This window comes from Squalius cephalus (genome assembly GCF_949319135.1).
Source record: "Squalius cephalus genome assembly, chromosome: 15".
NCBI classification, from domain to species: Eukaryota; Metazoa; Chordata; class Actinopteri; order Cypriniformes; family Leuciscidae; genus Squalius; species Squalius cephalus.
The window spans coordinates 13,944,878-13,967,981 of NC_137136.1; the positions used below are offsets into that span (position 1 = coordinate 13,944,878).

Sequence of the window (23,104 nt, forward strand, 5' to 3'; positions counted from 1 at the left end):
TTGAGATGTTTCAGTTTAAACAAATAAAACCATTCTAAAGCCATTTTCTGACTTGTTTTTATTACCATAAAAGTTAAACATGGATAGAATTTTTATAAGTCTGATTGAATATAGTGGTTGATAAAGGGTTACATGTTTAGGCCATTATCTACCACATGTCTTGAATTAAAGTCTGGCAAGTGTTGATGGGATACTACTCACCAAAGACTTAGTTAGATGATACCCAGAAATGAAAATTCTACTCATCCTTCCTAGTCCAGTCCTTCTGAGGCTTGTATGTCCTCAGCAATTAAACGCTAGAGTCTAGTAAGTGTGCATGTTCCCGCCCCACGGTCACGGCACGAATAAACTATTAAAACTTAAATTTGATAATATGAATAATAATTAATAATATTATAATATTTTTTTTATATATTAACTGGCTTTCTATTAATGCAATACACTGAATGACAGCCGTCTGAGGTCTCCCAGTGGTTTGCATTATTGGCAGTAAAGTGTTAGCGATAAATTTACAAATAGTGTAACAAAAGATAGCATATGCTTTCATGTCAGAAAACAATATTTTTGTCTTAAATTTCATAATAAACTCACACAAGCTAAGTACCAACTAATTTTACATCAGTTTATTTTCGTGAATTGGAATGTGTGCAAAGGATTGTGGGTGATTTAAGGCCATGAAAGATACATCCGATACATCCTTCAAAACATGCCAATGATGGATGAAGAAACGAAGCCTGCCCTCCAAGGATCTTTCAAATTGAGATGGCCTTCAGCGACATGATGTGGCAGCCGAGATTTGCAGCCTTCGTAGGATGCAGCCTTCTGTTTGAGAAACATAGGTGTCAGTGTTTGGTGTTGGCAATCAGTACTGTGATTGACATGACCAATAAAATCATAAGAATTTGCTGCAGGGCAGGGTTGCCGCTGAACTGGAGTAGGTTGCATAAACCTAAGACTAGTCTTACAAGATAGACATAGACATTTTTTCTTTAAAGGTGCAAAGAGCAAGTCTCTGAGTTTTTGCAGAACTATGCCCCCCTCTGGCGACAAATGAAACTGCAACACTGCAACTGAACGCGCATGACGTCACGCCCAGTCTCAGATTCGGCCCGAATCCCTCTTATTTATTTTACTGTACAGGATTATAGAGGCAATCGCAGTGATCAGAGAAGGGCTCATTCAGCCCATCAGGCAATTGTTTAAGCATGTATGGGTTAGAAAAACAGGTATTTTTAACATGAAAAGTTGCTTAATGCACCTTTAAGACTGTTCATAGCTTTTTTAAATCAGTTACATAAAAACGTAGATTAGCCTAATTTAATTCCGAAAACTAAGACTGACTGCCCTTGACGAGCCAGTGGGTCATACACTGTCTTAAAGGGGACATATCATGCTAAATCCACTTTTTTAGCCCTTAAATGCATTTTGTTGTATATTTGGAGGGTTTAGAAGTACAGAAAATTTGAAATTATTCTCTTCAGGTGCTTCGTTGATATCTTTATATTCTGTTTTGGTCATATTTTTCAACCTGTTCCGATTTTTCTGTTCTCTATGACGTTTTTTGAACTATTACGTCACAGTATTTGCAGCGGAACTGCCAAATAAGGACATTGACTTCCGGCCCAACACTTTGAGCAATCCGCCATTTTTATTTCTCGCTGCAATTTTGTAGTCCAAACTAAAGGATGCAGAAGTTACGAGAGGGTAAGTTAAAATGTTCGGTTGTTGGATGTAGTAACCCACACGCTTCATTACACCGACTATGTAGATGAACTGCCGCGCTTGTTACATAGACTGTAAAAAATAGGACAAGGCGCATGTTTAACTGAAAGAACGAGCAGAGAGAGAGAGACCCCGGTCGCGCGCGCTCTCTCTCTCTTCCGAGCCAGGCGAAAGTGTAAACAAGACTTAACCGTCTCCAAACTAGACGCTGTCTTGCTCTCTCTCCCTCGCACATATTTATCAAAATAAATCGACACGGTGGTAAAAGGTCGGAAGACCAAAGTTTCATGTGTAAATACAGTAACACACCATTGCGATACATCCATATGAAGACGTTGTTCTGCAGGTTCGTCGTCTTCATTTTCATCTCGCTCCGGCTCCGACTCTGGCTCGAACATGTAAGGCTGGCTGGACAAGTCTTCCATTGTTGACATTTTGTTAATAACGTGTGAATAAAACGTTTCTGTGCCGCTAGATAATCGTATCTCTGCTATCATCAAACTACAAAAATGGCCGAACGGGGTGGAGTTGAACCGAGTGTCACCTCTGCATCCTGGAGAGGGGGCGGGGTATAAAGTGTCTCAATTGTATTTAAAGAGACCGCACCAAAACGAGTTGCTCTCAGACGCACATCAGAAAAGGGGTAGAAAAGGGGCCTGTGGAGCTATAATAATGAGGAATTCAGACCCAAGCATTGCAGTTCCGCTTTATATAGACTACAAATGTATGATTTATATGTAAAAAGGAACGATTTAAAAGCATGATATGTCTCCTTTAACATAATGGCTATTTATGCAACCGGCCACTGGGGGATCACGCGAGAACAGTCACTTCTCTCGGGAGTCGGGAGTTTCACAACGATCGATCAGCTTCATGACGAGCTGAGTCTGCTGAATAGCCTTCGACAGTTGGTCGGAAGTGATGGTTTAGTGTTTGAAATGTTTGAAATATTAGTATTTTTTCCCTCACACACCTATCGTTTAGCTTCAGAAGATATTCATCAACTGGGGTCGTATGGATTACCGTCGTAACCTTTTTGCGTGGTTTTTGAAACGTCAACTTTGAAGGACCTATGCACTTACAGACTCCCAGAGAGATGGATTATTTTGTGTTATACAGAAGAAATAAAGTTATAAACGTACATCTGGGACAGCACAAGGGTGAGAAAATGAGAGAATTATTTGCAGTTTTTGGTGGAGTATCACAGATAGGCTAGCTCTAATAAATTACATGACAAGTTGTGCATGGAAACTTTGATTTTATTTACACTATTTACAGTTCTTGTGGTTGAATTTAACTGACATTCATAGCAAATGTTCCCAACACTGTATATTACAAACTTATGTAAAGCTTGTGCTGTAGCTGTTCAAAATTATATTGTCATTTACACCCTGATTTCCAGATTAGATAAGACACATGAATAGCATTTAAAACAGATATTGAGCATTTAACCTATTAATGTCCAGATATTTGCTAGAAAGTCTTTATGTGCACATCTTTTTATATGAGCATATGTGTAGTTATTTTGCAGTTTTTTTCACATAAGACGGGCACAAATCTTTATATAGAAATTCTACGAGTCACCATATGGCATCCATCAAGTTGTCAAAATCTCTTTCTAATGTTGTCTATTTGTATGCCAGTAGTTTAGCCACTGGAAATATTGTCAGATGAAAAAAGAGTGAAACAGTCAATGTCAACATTGTTTTTCTACAGGTTTGAATGGGTTCAGAATGTTCTCCATGAACATTCAGCTGTTGTTAGTGTTGTCCAGTGGATGGCACTGTTGCACAGTTTTGGTCACATCCATCCATCCATTCATCTGTGGTGGGCAGTTTTTGTATTTCATTAGCCAGCTTGTTAAGCAGATATTAAGCTGAATCTGTCTTTGGCAGTGATTTTAGAGAAACAAAGTCTTCAAGTTATTTTCAAGGCGATCAACGGGGCGATCAACGAGGCAGTCTCCGTGGCGATGGGGAGGGTGGTCTTCGCACTGGTGGCAGATCATAATGCCCGGGAATGTGGCTGTTGATGGGCAGATCATAATGATTCTGAGGTTCCTGTTCCACAACGTTGCCAAGGGAACAATGTTCTGTAATGCAGTGAACAAACACATTTCACACCAGATGTGATGCATGACACATCAAAAAAAAAAAAGCCACGTTCTCATGTACCCATGGCAAAATATGCAAAGATTTCAAAACAATATTGTTAATATATATTTAAAAATATATTTGCATATAATTTGAGACATTTTAGTTACCTGTATTTCCTCACATATTTTGACCATCTGCTATAAATTTTAAATTTAGACAGTCCAATTTATATTTAAAAAATACATTTAGCATTTAGCCTAAATATATTTTAAGACTGGAAATGTATTTTCTTGCCCCTTAAAGTACATTTTGGTAAAATTTAAACAAAATATATCTTCAATTTGATTTGCTGTAGAATTTGTCTACACTAAGCATATATTGGAATATCAAATTGGAATAAATTCACTTGTAGCATTAAAATGATTGATTTTATGAGTTTTTATTTTATTTTATCTATATATCTATATATATATATACACTTCCATATACATATATATATATATATATATATATATATATATATATATATATATATATATATTTCCCCCTGTATGGGTACTGTCAACACTCTCAAATCCTTCAGAAGAGAGAGTGATATCCAGTTTCTTTTAGTAAAAATAAATACCTCTGCATGACAGAGTGGAGGGAGCCATGACGGGTGGACTGATTTCAGTGTAGGATCTTTCACGAGACACTGCAGACTTCATCTCCATGTAGCTGCTCTCTGGAGGACATGGTGGCAGGCCGGGCAGATCTTTGATGGTTGCATACGGGTTCTCACTGTTCAGAGAGCTGCTGCTCACTGCCACACAGGAATCTTTCAGCTCTGCAACCACAACAAGGTTTTAGACACAATTAAACAAGATTAATATGATTACAATGCAGAAGAAGAATATCTGAGTGACTTCTACGGTTTTACCTTTGTTGTAGTGCTTCCCAAGTGTAGCACTATAGCTGTAACTTCGATCAATCCCGAAAGCCCCTGCAAACACAATAAGACCACATCCAATTTACTCAGACAACTGCACAACACAAAACAAACTTGTTTCCCAGTATCCATTACCTGGATCTTTAGGTGGCTCCTGGTGTTTCCAGCCTGGAGGAAGAGTAGCATTAGTCTCAGCCGCAAACAGACCTCTCCTCTCCCTCTCCATGTTCTTCAGACTGCAGAACAGCTGGTTGTTGGTGTTCTGTCAAAGCATGAAACACAAATGAAGGTCATTCCTTTTATATGTGCAAAATCCAACTTTCATATACTGTACTTCAAGAAAACAAATTATTTTCCTTTCCTCCAAAAACAGACAATGATTGCTAAAACTCTGTTAAACATGTAATCAATTAATACACATACTGTGCTACAGCACGCACTACTGCTGACATAATTATGGCATAATTATTACTTTTAATCTCATTATGACTGTCATAACTTTGACTTTTTATCTCATAATTTCAATTTAGCATCTCATAATTTCAACTTTTTATCTCATGATGATGACTATTTATCCTATCATTATCATTTACCAAAGCATGATTTTTTCTTGCGGAAATGGGCTTCCGTGAATTCTGTTTAAAAACTGTTTAAAAATGTAGACCAGTTCTGGTTCATTCATCGCATAGCAAATCAAGTGGACTGCATTCTGAGATACAGTGTTGTATACTGGACATTTTAGTGTTATGCTTATGTATTATTTTAGCAGACTTACAACAGGCAATTTGTCACAGAGCCAGCAATATTCACAGTATAGATAGTATATTCAGAACATAGCCATGGTATTACCTTGATGGCTCTGTCCTGGTTGTTGGGCAGGTGTGGCAGTGGAGGTCTGTTCTGAGACAGTGTGTGATAACTCGGGTTTGAGTAATAGTGATGGTAGCTGTGCGGAACATCTACAAGAAAAATGCAAACCTCACATAAAATATCATGTAATATTTGAATATGCTGTTTCTAACCTGTAACATATAAACCATTTTTAATCTGATGTAAATGAAAACAAGGTTGCGAGGAAGAAAATAGAATAGGAATAGCTTTACTCTTTTAAAGAATCCATGTCAGTTAGCAAATATTGGCTTATTGCTTAGGCTGACAAACAAATGGCTATTGTCAAAAAGGCGACAAGCACCTCAACATATGCACTTCCACTATTTTTTTCTGGAAATAAATGAATACTTTTATTCAGCAAGGATGCATTAAATTGATCAAAAGATTTGCATTTCAAATTTCAACATTTCAAATTTCAACATTGATAATAATGTTTCTTGAGCAGCAAATCAGCATAAGAATGATTTCTGAAGGATCATGTGACACTGAAGACTGGAGTAATGGCTGCTGATCAGGGGCAGCTTTGCCATCGCAGGAATATATATATATTGTTAAATATATTAAAAACACTTTTTTTCTTTTAACTACCATTTTGATTAAATGCAGCCTTGGTGAGCATGGCAGACTTCTTTCAAAAACAATTAAAAAATCCAAACTTTTCAACGGTAGTGTATAAATATATTAATTATTCAGTATAACAATTCCTTGTAGCCCTGGTGTCAAATTAAATTTGATGGCACTACTGAAAGTATCAGAAACTCCTGTGGCTCACCTGGCACAGTGTACTCTGAACTGACTGTGCGGGTTGAGGAGAAAGACACAACGGGTGTGTTGCTCTGTTTGTCCTGCTGTCTGCGCCGATATAATAGCAGAACAGCCAACAGGAGCACAACCAGAATCACCAGCACCACAATGCCTGCGATCGCACCCCACGAGTCCCTTTCCACTGGAGAAACAGGCACCATCATACTCAGCTCCTTCTCTGAAAAACACACAACCGTTCCCATTGACAATGTCAACATAACCAAAACAAATAAATGTGTGTTACTAAACACAAATGGTTTCTAGGGTGCTTTTAATACCTGGTTTGCAGTCCTCGTCTGGTCCAGGTACACATACACAGTCTCCAGTGTAAGGATCGCAGGAATGGTTTGGGGGACACGAGCAGGTCTGAGCACAGTTAGTGCCGAACTTCCCAGTCTGACACACTACAAAGACAAACATTTGGCAAATGTTTGATGAAATTGTAGAGTGTGAGAGACATATAGAGCCTTGTCCAGGAATAAATTATTTTAAGCTGAGAATCACTAAATGAGTTATTTCTTCCGAAAGCACATCCAGGAAATCTGGCAAATAGTCGTTTCGAGGAGAATCGACTCTAATATTCAACTTCAGCGTAATCATTGTAATATGCTGCACAAAGTCATTTTCTTATTCAGTATTTTTGTTTTGTTTCCAGCAAAAAATATCTAAACATTCTTAAATCAAGATATATTTACTTGAGGTGCAAAAAAGTTGTATTTTCTGACAACAGTTTTAAACATAAGTAAGGGTTATGCTTAAAACAAAAAAAATACTGCCAGTGGGGTAAGAACAATCAACTTAATTCAAAGAGAAAACAGAGAAAAGGTTTCCTTAATTTTGATGAACTTTTAGAAAAAATTGTATACCTTATGTTATTTTGCATCAGATCTGGACATCAAAAATCCAATGAAATCAAATAGTTTATCATAGAGAAGGTCTGTTGTCCAGAAACTCACATAAAGAGCAGTCCGGTCCAGTCCATCCAGTGGGACAGAGGCACAAACCATCCTGGTGGTGACATGTTGCGTTGTTGGTGCACCTGCACACATTGCTACAATGGCTTCCATACCGACCAATGGGGCAGGCTAGAAATAAGACAAAAACAGAAATGAAAATGATGTATACAAACCTTAAATAAGAGGATTGTACTGAAGACAGTCTGCTGCTATCGGAGATACAGCAGGTTTAAAGGGATAGCTCTCACAAATGAAAATTCAGAAATTATTTACTCACCCTCATGTCATTTCAAACATTTATGCTGTTATTTTATTAATATTATTTTATTTATTTTTGGTGAATAATGACTTACATGGCCAAAAAACTATAACCATAAAAGTTGTCAGTTTTTGGAGCTTGACAGATAAATTATATGAAAAATGATTGCGTTACAATTTAAGTCAATTTTTTTTGTTAGAAATTACATAGGGTTGTTGAGCAAATAAAGACAACATTTTTATTTTTACATGACATCCCTTTGAGTGTGCATCTCTAACCTTGATCACATAGTTGTCCGATATATCCAGGCAGACACAGACAATCGCCTGTAATGTGATGGCAGGACAAGGCATGTACACACGTTGGGCATTGACGACTGCACCTCTCTCCGAATAGACCAGCACTACACACTACAGAGAAAAGAAGGGAGCACTCTCTAAACCAGCTCTAATGTGACCTGAGCTCTCAGAGACTCAAGGATGACTGTGTGCTTACTGTGTTGACACTGAGCTCCCCAGAATCCGGGTTTGCACAGGCAGATTCCGGTATGTGCCTGACAGGTGGCGCTGTTGAGGCAGGAGCAGGTCAGGTTGCACTGAAGGCCCCACGTTCCCTCTGGACACTGCTGTGTACAGCGCAGACCTGCAGAAAAATAACAAACTCTTTTATGCTGTAGGTGTAATGCTCTATTTTAACAGATTGGAAAAAAGTTTCATCAGTTTCACACTTGATACTAATTTTACTAATTACTGATAACATACTTCAACCATTTTCTATAAAAACGGTCACATATTACTTATGTCTGGGGTCTCAGATATATTTTTATGAATCTCTGACTTGTGTAGAGATTTGTGTAAATTTTATGTACGCATGCAAACTTGATTGACACACCAGATTTGCTGATAAATACAAAGCCCTGCACGACATGCAATATATATATACTGTATTGTGGCCACGAATTAAGTTGGCCTATTCATTCTCTCGTTTTAGTTAAATCGTGGCCAAGAATGAAGAGTTTTTTCACATGACTTAATTTGTTCTCTCATTTTAGTAAATCGTAGCCACATTGAACTCGTCCCTCATTTAAGCTAAATTAAAAAAAGGGAACAAATTATTATACCGTGCGCATGATTTACTTAAAACAAGGGAACGAATTAAATAGTGCTGATGTATTAGTAAGTCATGGAAACAAATTGTTAATTCTTGGCCACGATATACATTTTTCCCAGCATCTCATGCGGGGCTCCGTAGATATTGAATAGCACATACTGCACACAATACTCCATTCAATAATACAATGCGCTTGGCTTGTCCTTCCATTTCCAGAGTGACAGATTATCAATTGTGATTGTTATTTTCTGCTTGACTTGTTATTTGATCAACCAAAATCTGCTATTGATTTAAACCTTTATCACTGCTTACTGTATACTGTTTTGTGTACTATTTATTAGGCCGTAATTATAAATGTGAATGAAGCCCCACCTGTCCAACCAGGTAAACACAGACACTGGCCAGTAACACTCTCGCATCCTTCATCATGCAGACAGTCACATTGGTGACGACAGCCTGGGCCGAACATCCCGCTCTGTTCAAACCAGAATGGAAATACTGATTCAGAACGATCAAGTAACTCTGACTCTGCCCAGTGAGATTAACAAAATTACTACTTTAATTTAAATGATGGCCATGCAACATATATTCATAAGAGTGTTATGCATTTGCCATCCGGTTAATAACTTATGCTGATGGTGTAAAAATGACTGCAGCTGATTTAGGTGACAGATATGCTGAACCGACAACAACACAGATGTCAAATTCAGTTCACGGGAGGAAAAAGTGTGACAAGCTGAATTGCCTGCATCTTCTGAACTGGTTATTGTAAATTTTAAACATGTGCACTGTACGCTACAGCAGATATTTGAGTTACCGGACAGGTCTCGTCACAGGAAGCTCCTCTCCAGCCTGCGGTGCACCTGCAAGAACCATCGGCAGGGTGGCAGGATGCTCCATTTGCACACTGGCAGGTGAAGTTGCAGCCGGGACCCCATGTGCCCTCTGAACATGCGATGGAACAGTCATGTCCTCTCCACCCTTAACACACACAATTAGGGTGACATTTTTCTCACTTCTCCCATCAGACAGTTAATATTACTTAAGAGGATTTTTACTTGGGTACTTTTACTTTTACTTTTACTAGGATATTACTTGAATTTTGAATTTTCATCAGCCATTACTCCAAGCTTCAGTGTCACATGATCCTTCAGAAGTCATTCTAATACACTGATTTGATACTCAAGAAACATTTCTTATTATCAAAGCTGAATATTTTTGTGGAAACAGATTTTTTTTTTTTTTTTTTTGGATAAAAAAGTTAAAAGTTCAAAAGCATTTAGTTCAAAGAATTTATTTAAAATAGAAATCTTTTGTAACATTTATAAAAGTTTTTCACTTTTGATCAGTTTAATGTTTTTTTTTTTTTTTTTTTTTGCAGAGTGAAAGTATTAATTTCTGAAGTGCATATATAACCATAAATAATATGATAAAGATCAAGAGGGCATTTGTAAACAGTATTTCACAGGATGTTTCCCTTCATTTTGTCTGTTCATTAATTACTGACTCTCTAATGCTCTAAATTCATTGACCAAGTGTTTTGTTTACAATTGAATTAGTTAATTCTTTCTTTTAATGTGTAGTGTACCAAAACTCACCTTCCTTACAGAAACATGTTCCATCGATGGGAGAGCAGGCTATAGAGTTTACACAGATACAAGGAGACAAGCAGCCCTTCCCATAGAGACCATCCTCACAGAGCTTCTCGCAGTGCAATCCCTACCCACACACACACACACACACATAGGAATATTAAACACCTGAGATGGCATTAGTTACCTGTATTGTGAGTTATTGCAGAAGGTTTGTTTGTGACCGTGTCTGTGCCACTCACCGTATATCCGGGCGCACAGTGGCACTGGCCGGTCACCGTGTCACACACCCCTCCATTCACACAGAGGCAGGGCTCCAGGCAACCGTTACCATAGTAACCATTTGCACAGGTTTCATTACAGTACAGCCCCGCCCACCCAGGCTGACAGGTACACTCCCCCTTCAGAGGGTGACAGCTGTAACATCCACGACACAATCAAAACATATGATGACATATGGGAAAATTGCTGAAGCTAGTCATTTTTTGTTATCAAAACAGCATTTGGTTAATAGGATGATCAGTTGATTGATAGAACTGATTGGTCAAATAGAGAGTCTTTGTTCTCATCACCTGAGAGTGTTTTGTGAGTTGCAGAGGCAGCGGTGTTCACAGTGCATGCCGTAGGCTCCATCGGGACACATCCTGTGATCACAGCGCGGACCCTTAAACCCCGGCTCACACAGACACCCACCGTGGATGTTATAGCAGCGGGCTCCATTAGCACAGTCACACACACCCTTACAGTCCTCGCCGTACGTACCCACTGCACACTCCTCGTTACACCTTCACAGTACACACTCAGTGAACAAATCACAGAACCACGCTCAAATAACTAGCAGTGGATATCAGACTTTTACAGCTTTTCTAGATTACTAAATATTTTGAATGGCCAAATACAATCAATAATATACACAATCAACTGCATTGTTTATATTATTTATTTGAACTACAATTTTATTGATGATATTTTTATTTTGTATTATATTAATATTAGTTTTGACATTATTTTTATTCATGTAAGATTATCTTGACAAATTATTATTTGGCCCGAAGTAAAAAAAAAAATCTTATCACAGAGAGAAACTGTGTTCAAGAACACTTAAAGGAATAGTTCACTTAAAAATGAAAATTTTGTAATCATTTACTCATCCTCAAGTTGTTTCAAACCTGTATGAATTTCTTTCTTCTGCTGAACACAAAAGAAGATATTTTGAAGAATGTCTGTAATAGTTGATGTGACTAATAGTAGGGGAAAAAAAATACTATGGAAGTCAATAGGGCACATCAACTGTTTGGTTACCGACATTCTTCAAAATATCTTCTTTTGTGTTCAGCAGAAGAAAGAAATTCATACAGGTTTGAAACGACTAGAGGGTGAATAAATGATGACAGAAATTTCATTTTTAAGTGAACTATTCCTTTAAGACACTTTTCCACCATCAGGCCGAACAGTTCTAAGAATGATATTAGCGGTTCCGGTTATATTTCCACTTGAGCTTGGTTCGGCACAGCACGACTAAAAAACGTTCTCTGCCCAGAATTCTCAGCACAGTTGGCTAAATAAGGTGTGTGGCCAGATTCGTGTAGTGATGTTGCCACTCAGGATTGGTTGCTTGTCTTTTGCCTGGCTAGGAGTTTCTCTGTAGCTGGCCAAGTGTTAATGGAAGTTAATAATAAAATGAAAAGAAATATCTGATCATCCTGTACAACGCGGTTTCTATTTACCTCGTATCATCTGTAAACTGTTGCCTTACCAAGGCAACGACTGACGCATTTGTATTACATTCCATAGAGCCGTTATCAGCCCCACCGGGAAAATGAAACCATATCCGTATCAGCTGAGCTGGATCGGCACAGATTGCAACGGTTAAGCAATGAGAACGGTTTGTCCCGACAGTGGAAAAGTGGCTTTACAGTATGGCTTGATACTTAAGGGCCTCAAGAGCCTCAAGGGATCTGTAAACTAGGTATTTTTTAATTTATATAAGCTATAAAAGCTATCACCTGTGCTGGAATAATGCATTTTCTTAGTATAATCTGAGAGTACATTATACAGACCTTTCTCCAGTATAGCCTGCATCACACTGACATTGGCCTTTTTCTGGATCACAGTGACCTCCATTATGGCACAAACATTCTTTAGCACAGATTGAACCAAAACGGCCCGGTGGACACCGCTCAGTACACACTGCACCCTGAAACAGAGAGAGAGAGGAGAGAGGCTGAAAATGCATGACCACCAAAGAATTAAAAAAACAAAACCAAGACATATTTCTCACCATCCAGCCAGGTGGACACAAACACACCCCTCTCCCCTGGCAGATGCCTCCATTCTGACATGGGCAGCGTACAGGACAGCGGGTCGGCCTTATACACGGCTCCTCACACCTGAGAGGCAGAGACACCATTCAAAAATGGTTTTAGGATTGTAAAACAGGAAAGAAAGAATTCAATTGCTCACTTTCTTGGCCACTGACCACCAGATGAGAAAATCTGTGACAGATCAGGTCGTAATGCTTCCATTCAAGGAAATACCAAGAAATAATTACGAAATTCATGTTAGTTTTTCAATTCTACTTTTCATTCAAATTGTTATGCTGATCATTCAATTTGTGAAGTAAATATAATACATAAAATAGCACAGGTATACATGGCATTATATTTTGTACCTACTCAAGGGACTATGCGATTTCAGACACAGACATGTTTTTTTGCCCAAACCTTAGTAAATCACCTTGCGTGATTCATATAAATACTCTCCTCCCATAAATTTTGCGTCTGAAAGGTAAACTCCAACAAATGCATATGCAATAAGGTCAGCTGCAAAAAATAACTGTGTCCATGCCTTTTCAGTGCAAATTTTTGCACTGGTTTGCGCTGGCGCAAGCTGTTAGTAAATCTGGCCCAGGGAACACAAATGTACAGTATATGCTCTGATACTGTATGTGCCCACAAACACACATATAAAGTCTACAAAATGGTTTAATATGAAAATAATGTGAATAGAAATATGCATAGACTAAATTTAGCATTTGAAATCCCTCCGTAATATACAGAGAGCAGAAAGAAAGCACATTATTATTCTAAAGTACGTCCTGTACTTACAGAGTTCCAGTAAATCCATCTCTGCACACACACTCTCCAGTGGTTTTATTGCAGAATCCTCCTGTTCCACACTGGCACTGCTGCAGACAGCCCTGACCGAACGACTTTGCTGAACAGGGGTCCTGACAGGAAGAAAATGTGTTTATTTTAAAATGATTCGACTTTTAATATAATGTATGCTCTAACTTTAGCTTTTTGCATCATATATATATTCTCTCAAATCACACAGTAAAAATGGAAAATGTGCAGTTGTAACTATTTTCATATTAATATGGTATTCAATAATATATTTGACTTGAATAAAACCAGTTCATTATTTACATGTTACCATCTCAAGATCAATAAAGAGGCTGTTTGTGTGGCCATACCTGACAGCGTTCACCAGTGTATCCGGCTGGGCACTGACAGGTTCCAGTAAGAACGTTACACTCTCCCCCGTTCTGGCACTCACAGAGTCGCTTGCAGCCTGTACCCCAATGCTGGGCATCACATGCTAAACATAAGCACAAATTCAGCTAAATCTGAGATATCAGCAAACATAATTATACAGTCTGTTCAAATGCATTAAGGTGGTTTTCTTATTGTCTTAAGGTGGTCTGACTGTTTGATCATTTGAGGAAATCAGGCTTCCTAAATACTTTCGAGATTCTCTTGAGCATCCCTGGCATTTAGAGCATAACAAATTGATAGCGTGATTGACTGGAGAATTTGTACGGAGCTCAACAAAAGGAATGAGTTTCAAATGGGAAATTTAACAGATGGAGTTTGGCCGGACCTCAGAGAGAGCTCAGGCCAGCGCTCACACAGGGATTGGATTTCGGTCATGACACAACCTAAACTGATGACATGTACCCTTTACGGGTCAAGAAGAGGAATCCATCACTGGCATGCACACACACACACACACACACACACACACACACACACACACACACACACACACACACACACACACACACACACACACACACACACACACACACACACACACACACACAAGCTGCATTTATTTATTTCAAACATACAGTAAAAAAAGTAATACTGCTAAATATTATTACAATCTAAAATAACTGTTAATATATATTTAATATATTTTAAAATAGAATTTATTCCTGTGATGGCAAAGCTGAATTTTCAGCTGCCAATACTTTAATCTTCAGTCAGTGTCACGTAATCCTTCAGAAATCATTCTAAAATCAAGAAACATTTATTATCACATTTATTATCATGGTCAAGAAACATTTATCATTACAGTTGAAAACAGTTGGGCTGCTTTTTTTGTGAAAACCATGATACATTTTTTTCAGGATTATTTGATGAATAGAAAGTTCAAGAGCATTAATATTAGAAATAGAAATCATGCAGTCTTTAACTTTTGATCGATTTAATGTGTCCTTGCTGAATATATGCAGACTTTATACTTTTTTTCTATATTTTTTATATATTCTGCAGGCTGTTTGAGAAAGGTTTATTCTGTCTTTCCATCTCAAGGCAGAAATTTAGATTCCTCTGTCTAACAACAGGGGACGTGAATGATTCCAACACCCAACGTTCACATTTCAGGCTTTAGGAACTGGAGCTCTCCAGCTGTCTTAATTCAAACACTGAGCTGACGTCTAACCAGTTCTCAAAGCAAATGCATACCACTTTAAAAAGACAAGAGGAAGCCTCAGAACTTGATTGATTTTCAGCTCAAAGCAGTTTCCTTGACCATGACACTTAATTGAGCTACACTACAAGTCCAATTTTTCTTTGTTCCCAAGCTCCCATGCCCTAAAGTCCCTCAGGATAAATCGGCATCATCTGAAATGACAAACTTGTGATGGAATATTATAAACAATTAATATGAAGCAGATCATTTTTACTCTCTTTGTCCATGTTTAAACTAGCATTTGTTTGTTGATGTTGCTTTTATTACTTGATCTATGTATTGCTTATTTTGTGTACAGCGCTTTGAGAAGCTGCTTTTGAAGGCGCTTTATAAATTATAGTTTATTATTATTATTATCACATGTTTATAATGTGCGAAGATGAAGACTCAAATAAGAATAGTTTTATCCAGTAGATATGGAATGACTTTTTGAGATGTGGGAAAATTCCTCTCTAGTCCACGAGGGAAAAGTTGTTGTTGGGTTAAAGGTCTTCTCTTGAAGGGCACTTTCCCAGAAGCCCCTACTTAAATAGTTAGCGTGAATTTCTTTCTAATGCGAAAATGATGAACATTATGAATATTCCACTCTTATAGCGTGCATTTTGCCTTTTAGTGTATATACTATAGGCTGTTATGTATTATTAATGATCTCTTTTGCATGATTTTAAAGTCGTATAGCAGTTTGATGAAGTTTAGCCTTTGGTCTCTCAAGACAGAGTGAAAGAAATGTGTATTTAAAACCTCAAACCTCTCTAATTTCCCACAAAGCTCCCAACACACAGGCATTCAGGAAGTGTCAAGCCTCCTCTTGCCAATGCGAGCTAATAATGGGGTTTCACAGTCCAACCAAACAAAGAGCAGGACAAAATTAGAGAGAAAGGTCTTCTGCCTCGAACCAGAGTCTAAAGTTTCCATTTCATTTATGTAAACTCCACTCAGGAGTCTATACGGCATTGTACTCCACTGAAACCACAGTTTTTCAAATCAAATCAGGATTATAGACTAAGATACTACAACACCCAATGGGATCACTGACGTATACAAGGACGGTCATGTACTTCACAGTCAGTGCGACACTACAAAATTACTTAAAAAATTACTTTGGAGAAATGTGCCAAATCAGATGAGAAAAACTGTAGATGCACTACAAAATTTAGCTGTGCAAACTCTTATTTTATTTTCATTTTGATGATGCACAAACATACTGAAAGAAAATAAAGGAGTAGAGTTAAGGAGAGAACAGATGCAGAGAGAGGAGAGGAGAGGGGAAAAAAACAAGAGGAAAAAGAAAAAGGAAAAAGAGGAAATGGGGCCCAATAAAAATATGCACAGCAACACTAACATATGACAACACGTTTAAAAACGAAGCCAGAACACTCACTAATGAAAAGTCTCTCCTTATTAAACCCTGTGCATGACCATGTGTGATACAGAAAAAAGGAAAAAGAGTGTCCCTTCGAGTCGGTCTTTCGACATTGCGATCCCTTTCGAGTCGGTCTCTCGACATTGCGATCCCTTTCGAGTCGGTCTCTCGACATTGCGTTATCACGCTATGGGGGTTATCCCCTTTCTTCCACAAATACTGAATCCTGATTGCATCGCGCCGGTGAAATAAACCGGCCAATGACGCGTGAGCGCACAAGCTAGGGGCGGAGCCTTTCGCTATATAGCTCGAAGCTCACAGTCATTGAGTCAGAATCTTCTCCTTCCCGAACCAAGCATCAAAGCATCAAATTACTTCTTGTCGTTGAGGACGCCTTTAAGAGAACAACACTCTCAACCCGTTCCCTTCTGCAATCTGGCAAGAGGATGTTGATTAAGGAGAGTAGCACATGCGAAGGACTGATCAAATATATATACTGTATATGCTGTTGCTTATTCCCGCTTCACTATAATCTGGATGGCGCTTATTTGTCTTGATATATTTTCCCCTAGGTGCTCTAGTAGATGTGCATGGTCAACAGGCTCGACTCGTTTGAGTTTGGGTCATATACTTCTCTTGTTATGATTGGTTATAACGCAGCAGGATTGTATGCGATCCCCATAGCGTGGTAACGCAATGTCGAGAGACTGACTCGAAAGGGAACATATCCGGTTACTCGCGTAACCTTGGTTCCCTGAGAGGAGGGAACGAGACATTGCGCACGCTGCTGTGTTATAACTCTCAGAGTCTCCGTAGCACAACTGTTCGTTCAATTGGAGATTCTGATTCAATGACAGTGAGCTCCGAGCTATATAGTGGAAGGCTCCGCCCCTAACTTGTGCACTTGCACGTCATTGGCTGGTTTATTTTACCGGTATACTGCAATCAGGCTTCAGTATTTGTGAAAGGAAGGGGATAACCCCCCTCCCTCCTCACAGGGAACCAAGGTTACGTGAGTAACCAGAGAAGTTTTCAGTATTGGATGAATTATACGTCTATTTATAATCCAGATTGCTCTTCCTCTGTTCACCATCTTGGATAAAAACATTTTTTAACATAGCTTGTTGCAAAGCATTAAAGGAGTGTTGCCTTAGAATTGAGCATAAACAAAGTTGCCTATTTTTTTAAACCACTTTCACACTGAGAATGCCTTTAAATGCTGCACTTTTTGGTTGTTTTTGTGTGTCAGAAATGAGAAGAGAAAGTGTGACGCATAACTCACAGCTGGAACAGTCGTCTCCACGCCAGCCGCTCTCACACTGGCAACGATCAGGTGCTACACAGCGGCCATGGACACACTCCTTAGTGCAACGTGCTACACACACATAGAGCAGGAGGGGAAAAATAAACAGAGAGATGAAAAATACAAAAACAAACCGTTCAAAAGGTAAAACGGCAATTTAATACTCACGAACACATTTATTTCTGCTCTCATAGAAGCCACGACAGCACTGATACCTCCTACGATAGTCCATTTTCACCACCTGCCTATAAAGTGTTTTATAGGTGATCCTGGAGAGTGAATAAGAGAAACAGTTTAATAACCACTGGAAAATTTACAGGCTAAATGCAAGACCACACAATATTCATTATTTCATTATCACAGATCAGCTGTAGTTGGAATATAAAGTCCCTCAGTAAGACTTCTTATTCAGTAGTTGTCTTGGATCAAATTTTGGCACCTTTAATACCTAAACGTACAATATTTAGAAATGTATTAAACATTCAGTGCCCTTCCCATTCGCCTTAGTTCAGATTAAACTTAAAAAGGCCTTTGGGAACCGCCGTAAGACCGGCAGGGAAAGTGAGTTCCATGCCAGCATTATAATAAAGGGAGCATGCGTGCACGCCAGCATCACAATTACTTGGATTCGAAGCAATTTTAAGCCTCCACTGCCAAACCAAACAATCCCTCCAATGACCTAAGCTGAAGACCGAAAACCTCTGCAGCTCAGTAGGATGAAAGAATTCATGCTGCGTTTAGTCTAAGTCAGTCCAGTGTAACTGTGAGTAAATGCTTGAGTGCATGTGTGTTTGTCAATGTATGTCACCTGTGCCGGGTGCATTTGTTAGCGGTCCAGGGTTCAGAGCAGGTCTCTTCATTCACTTGGTCGAAAGGCTGAGCATATGATTCCTTCACTGAAGTGGTGAAGCTACAAAGGAACAAAGATTTTGTCATGCTTACCAGTCACTTGTCATTTTGCATCATTCAACTCAATGTACAACACACAATCTGCGGGAACTGTCACTGTAGTAGAGTGTCTTGCCCAAGGGGATTATAGAGCTGTACAGTTTGTAGTGATAAAACCAAGAAGAGGATTAGCTTCTTTTCGAGCGATGGGATCCCTCAGGAATTTATAATGCATTTTTAGAATGACAGTTTTGGATTTATGAGTAAAAAAAGGTCTGTGGTTAAGATAAGACTCTCACATTTTGTCCCTACACCATAAATGGATCTTTCGGTAACACTTTAGTTTAGGGTCCAATTCTCACTATTAATGTCAGGTTTGTGCAGGTTGCTGAAGACGAGGGAACAGAATTTCAATGCAGCTGGTTTATTCACAAACTCAGGTTACAGGAAAATACAGGAACTCAGGAGAATACCAGGAACTCAGCAAAACACAACCATACAAAGACGAGAACCGACAAACACTGAGGGAAAACACAGGGCTTAAATACACTGGGGCTAACAGGATAATTAACAAGGTGATTGACAGGACACAGGTGAAAGACATGACTAATTAGAACATAGTAGAAACTAAGTAACAGGACTAAACCAAAACACAGAAACGTGACAATTAACTAGTTGCTTATTAGCTTATTATTACTAGGATATTGGCTGTTTATTAGTACTTATAAAGCACATATTAATGCCTTATTCTGCTAACCATATTCTACATCCCTCAATCCTAAACAATAAATAAACGTAACAACTACCTTACTAACTAATAAGCAGTAATTCTGAGCTTATTGAGGCCATGTAGTTAGATGTAGTTGGACCATAATCTAAAGTGTGACCGGTCTTTCTTAAAAATGTTGACTTTCTGACTTAAATGTTTAAGTTTTAAGTTTGGTTCATTTTTTTCCCATTAAAAATTATTTAGAAAATTCCCATTCATCCATTCTCCAAACAGCTTGTCCTACTGTATGTAGGGGCGCAGGCATTTTAAAATGATTGACATTTTTATTAGATTTTATTTCAAATTTTTTAAAAGTTGCTAAGACCTTAAAGTCCCTATATTTTGACAGAATACGGAATAAAAAAATGCGAAAGATAATTGCAACTTTTTTTCTCACAATTGCGAATTTAAATTGCGAATCGCAAGTCAGAATTGTCAGATAAAAAGTCGCAATTAGTCGCAAATTTATTTTTTTTGTTCAGTGTCGGAAACAAGCTTCCAAATGATATAGCCTACTTAAAGCGAAAACAAAGAATGAACTGGTGTGACGTCATTTCAAACAAAATCGGGCCAAAACAAAGTTCAGTTGAAGTTAATTTTAGGAGTTTGAAACAGCTTGCCAAATAAAATTTCCGGAAAAGTTTACTCTGGCTGGTAAACACCTTCGAACTTCCATTGTTCCATGGCGATTACGCAACAGGTAGGTGTGCCTTCTTTGAAATGGAAATCATCTTCTGTTCACGTCGAAGTCAGACGTCTGTGAACACAGTGGAGAGCCGCTTTATCGTACAAAATGAAGTTGTAATTCTAATTGAAAGAGACACTGACCTTTACGGCCTTTATGGACTACATGTAAGTTTAAGTGCTTGATGCATTGGAAATCGAAAAACCACTAGGCATCAGTATAAAGCCACAGTCAAAATTCCCGCACCGCAATGAACAGGATATTATGTAATGCTCTTATGATTTTTATAAATAATAAATAATAATGCATTCGAAATATGAAGATATACCATATTCGACTTTCCCGTGACTTCCTCCCATGTCTCCGCCATTTGCATGCGTATAAATGGAAGGAAGTGAAGGAGCCTAAGCCTAGTGTGATCGCTAAGTTTCTACTCTCTTACTTTCTACCTTCTTGAACTTGTGATGTCCAAAAATGTCTAACCACCTTAAAATCTTTCCAAATAATATTATTGTAGTAGAAATTATTACCAATAAAGGGTGAGTGGTGACATCTATTTAAATAAACTAAAAGGTCACAGAAATACAATAGACCAAGACATAGGCAGACTAATATTCTTACACTTACTGTATTGAAGACATTCTCATAACTCTTAAAGTATATTGTCTGATGCAGTTTTGCTACATGGGTAACTTCATCCCATTTGAACAATATTTAGATGATTTAGTTTGTGTTTAACTAAGGAAACAAGGCATATATTGACTGGGAACTGGATTTTTGCAGTGTTGTTGTTGTTTGACTTGCAAAAAATTATTTACAACAGCAGTTTTTTTTTGCCAGTATGCAGTGGAGCAGATCGGCTGTATTGGCACTGACTTTCTGAGCTCTATATTGGACATGATGCTTACCTTTCCCATAAGCTGCAGACATTTGAATCCCGGGGGTCCAAAGACAATGACAGTTCACACACACAGCCCAAGACAAACAGGACCACACAGATCTCAGCCATCTTCATCCTGCTGTAAGGAGAAAAACAGTCAACTGCCTTATAAAACATTACAACTCTGCCCCTCAGAACTGTTGATGTTACACTGCAAGGCCAGTGCAAAACTCTCCTTCCATTTCAAGACATATTGAAGCCATCTGGTTTTATTTATGAGGATGCTTTAGGCACGCTGTAGGAAAGGGACAGACAAGTCTCCCATGGTGAAGATTTCAGAGACTAACACCAGCTTTATGAGCATATGCTCTCACACACTCACACACACACACACACACACACACACACACACACACACACACACACACACACACACACACACACACACACACACACACACACACACACACACACACAGAACACACATACAGTCTTCGTTATACACTCTCGGAAAAAAGGTACAAAAGCTGTCACTGGGACAGTACCCTTCTAAAGGGTTCTAATATGTACCATTTAGGTACTAATATGTACACTTTTGGAACTAATATGTACACGTTTGGTACCAATATGTACCTTTGAGGGACTAATATGCACTCTTTAGGTACAAAGGTGTACCTTTTGAAAAGGTACCGCCACAGTGACAGCTTTTGTACCTTTTTTTCTGAGAGTATTCTCAGTATACGGTGTATATATATATATATATATATATATATATATATATATATATATATATACATATATATACTTTAATATAAATAGTTCTAAATTAAAGATTTTTGGATATCATGAGATTTATAGTATTATTTTTAACAAAAAGTAAATATTTCCCAGATAATGTTTTTAATCACAAATGAAATGTAAATTAAAATATATGGCTGCCTATATATTTTAGGAGAGGGGTTTCTTCCAAGGGGACCATCATATTTGGGGGTCCATGGCATCAATTTTTTTTTACAACCCCAGGTCTAGTAGACCTTATGAGTGGAGGGAACTCTTTAAAATTATATTGAATCATAAATCAGCACTGTCAATTTTGGTTTGAGAACAAATAAAAAGTTAAATAAAAACGAAAAAGTCAAATGAAGTGGCAGTTCATCCTTACACAACTCCTACATAAAACTAGACACAAACAGAAAGAAAGAGACCAGAACATTCTGGGTAGATGACAAGTTTTCATTAAAGAGCTATAGGATTTTATAGGTTCCCTTACTGGGGTGGAGTATATTATCCCTATTCTTTCTGTTTTTTCACTCTTTTTTTCCTTTAAGGGCTTCATTAGAAAAAGAGTTTGAGGCCACATTAGGATTCCTGTGAGCTGAGAAACTAGGAGCATGTTTAATGAGCAGTGCACTGCGACAGAGCGTCTGTGACAAACAAGTGGTTTAAATCTACTCTGAACCTGAGGCTGCGTTAATTACATTTACTTCTAAGTAAACAACAGTTTTATGCAGGAACAGATGAATGTTTTGGAAAATGCATACTTGTCTCCAGCAGGGTATTTGGCTTGTGTAAGGATGCTGACTGTTCAATGCTACATCAATACAAAATCCACCACATAAGCTCATGACACAAGCAACGTTAAATATTCTTCTTAGCTCAGAAAGCAGGTGTTACGTCTCCATAGGAGGTGGATGAAAAAAACAACGTCAATTGGAAACAAAGATGAAGTTCTCAAGGTGAACGCATACCTTGATGCAAACCATGCTGATGACCTGGGTCTGTGGTGGAGTAGTGAGTTTGATGTGTCAATTAAACTCAAGATTCTGTGGGGTGCGGACTGTATCGACTCCATTCCTAGAGCTTCCGAACAAATGTTTTTTTTGGGGTGCGGACTGATGGGGCAGTGAACCCAAGGAGTCAGTCCTAGAGCTCCTCCTGTCCCGTTTTAGAATAAACACCACAGACACAGTGTAAGAATAAAACAATATGCTAAATAAGATACACCGGTGTTTTGCCAGATGAGATGCTTATTCTATGTATCATCTTTTTACTACTTTAATTCATTTTACTCTAATTCATTTTATTACTGTATCATTTATC

General features: G+C 38.2%; 1 protein-coding gene across 3 annotated transcripts in view; it reads right to left on the reverse strand.

Annotated features, from left to right (window-relative positions):
* Positions 1-3,161: 3,161 nt before the first annotated feature.
* The window catches only part of pear1 (platelet endothelial aggregation receptor 1), a 36,394-nt gene continuing 16,451 nt past the window's right edge, over positions 3,162-23,104 (reverse strand). The window contains exons 2-24 of one of the 3 annotated variants that reach the window (XM_079894539.1): positions 21,033-21,143; positions 18,591-18,692; positions 17,951-18,051; positions 17,762-17,854; positions 13,834-13,958; positions 13,466-13,587; positions 12,640-12,748; positions 12,419-12,555; positions 10,931-11,143; positions 10,601-10,775; positions 10,365-10,485; positions 9,584-9,747; positions 9,139-9,241; positions 8,152-8,298; positions 7,935-8,066; positions 7,398-7,526; positions 6,720-6,845; positions 6,410-6,619; positions 5,596-5,705; positions 4,882-5,008; positions 4,738-4,800; positions 4,444-4,644; positions 3,162-3,814 (exon numbers count right to left, since the gene is read on the reverse strand). In XM_079894539.1, the coding sequence (XP_079750665.1) occupies positions 3,672-3,814; positions 4,444-4,644; positions 4,738-4,800; positions 4,882-5,008; positions 5,596-5,705; positions 6,410-6,619; positions 6,720-6,845; positions 7,398-7,526; positions 7,935-8,066; positions 8,152-8,298; positions 9,139-9,241; positions 9,584-9,747; positions 10,365-10,485; positions 10,601-10,775; positions 10,931-11,143; positions 12,419-12,555; positions 12,640-12,748; positions 13,466-13,587; positions 13,834-13,958; positions 17,762-17,854; positions 17,951-18,051; positions 18,591-18,692; positions 21,033-21,139 (3,060 nt within the window). In that variant the 5' untranslated portion in view covers positions 21,140-21,143 and the 3' untranslated portion in view covers positions 3,162-3,671. The remainder of the gene's footprint in view (positions 3,815-4,443; positions 4,645-4,737; positions 4,801-4,881; positions 5,009-5,595; positions 5,706-6,409; positions 6,620-6,719; positions 6,846-7,397; positions 7,527-7,934; positions 8,067-8,151; positions 8,299-9,138; positions 9,242-9,583; positions 9,748-10,364; positions 10,486-10,600; positions 10,776-10,930; positions 11,144-12,418; positions 12,556-12,639; positions 12,749-13,465; positions 13,588-13,833; positions 13,959-17,761; positions 17,855-17,950; positions 18,052-18,590; positions 18,693-21,032; positions 21,144-23,104) is intronic. The other 2 variants (XM_079894540.1, XM_079894541.1) reach the window with 2 other exon arrangements.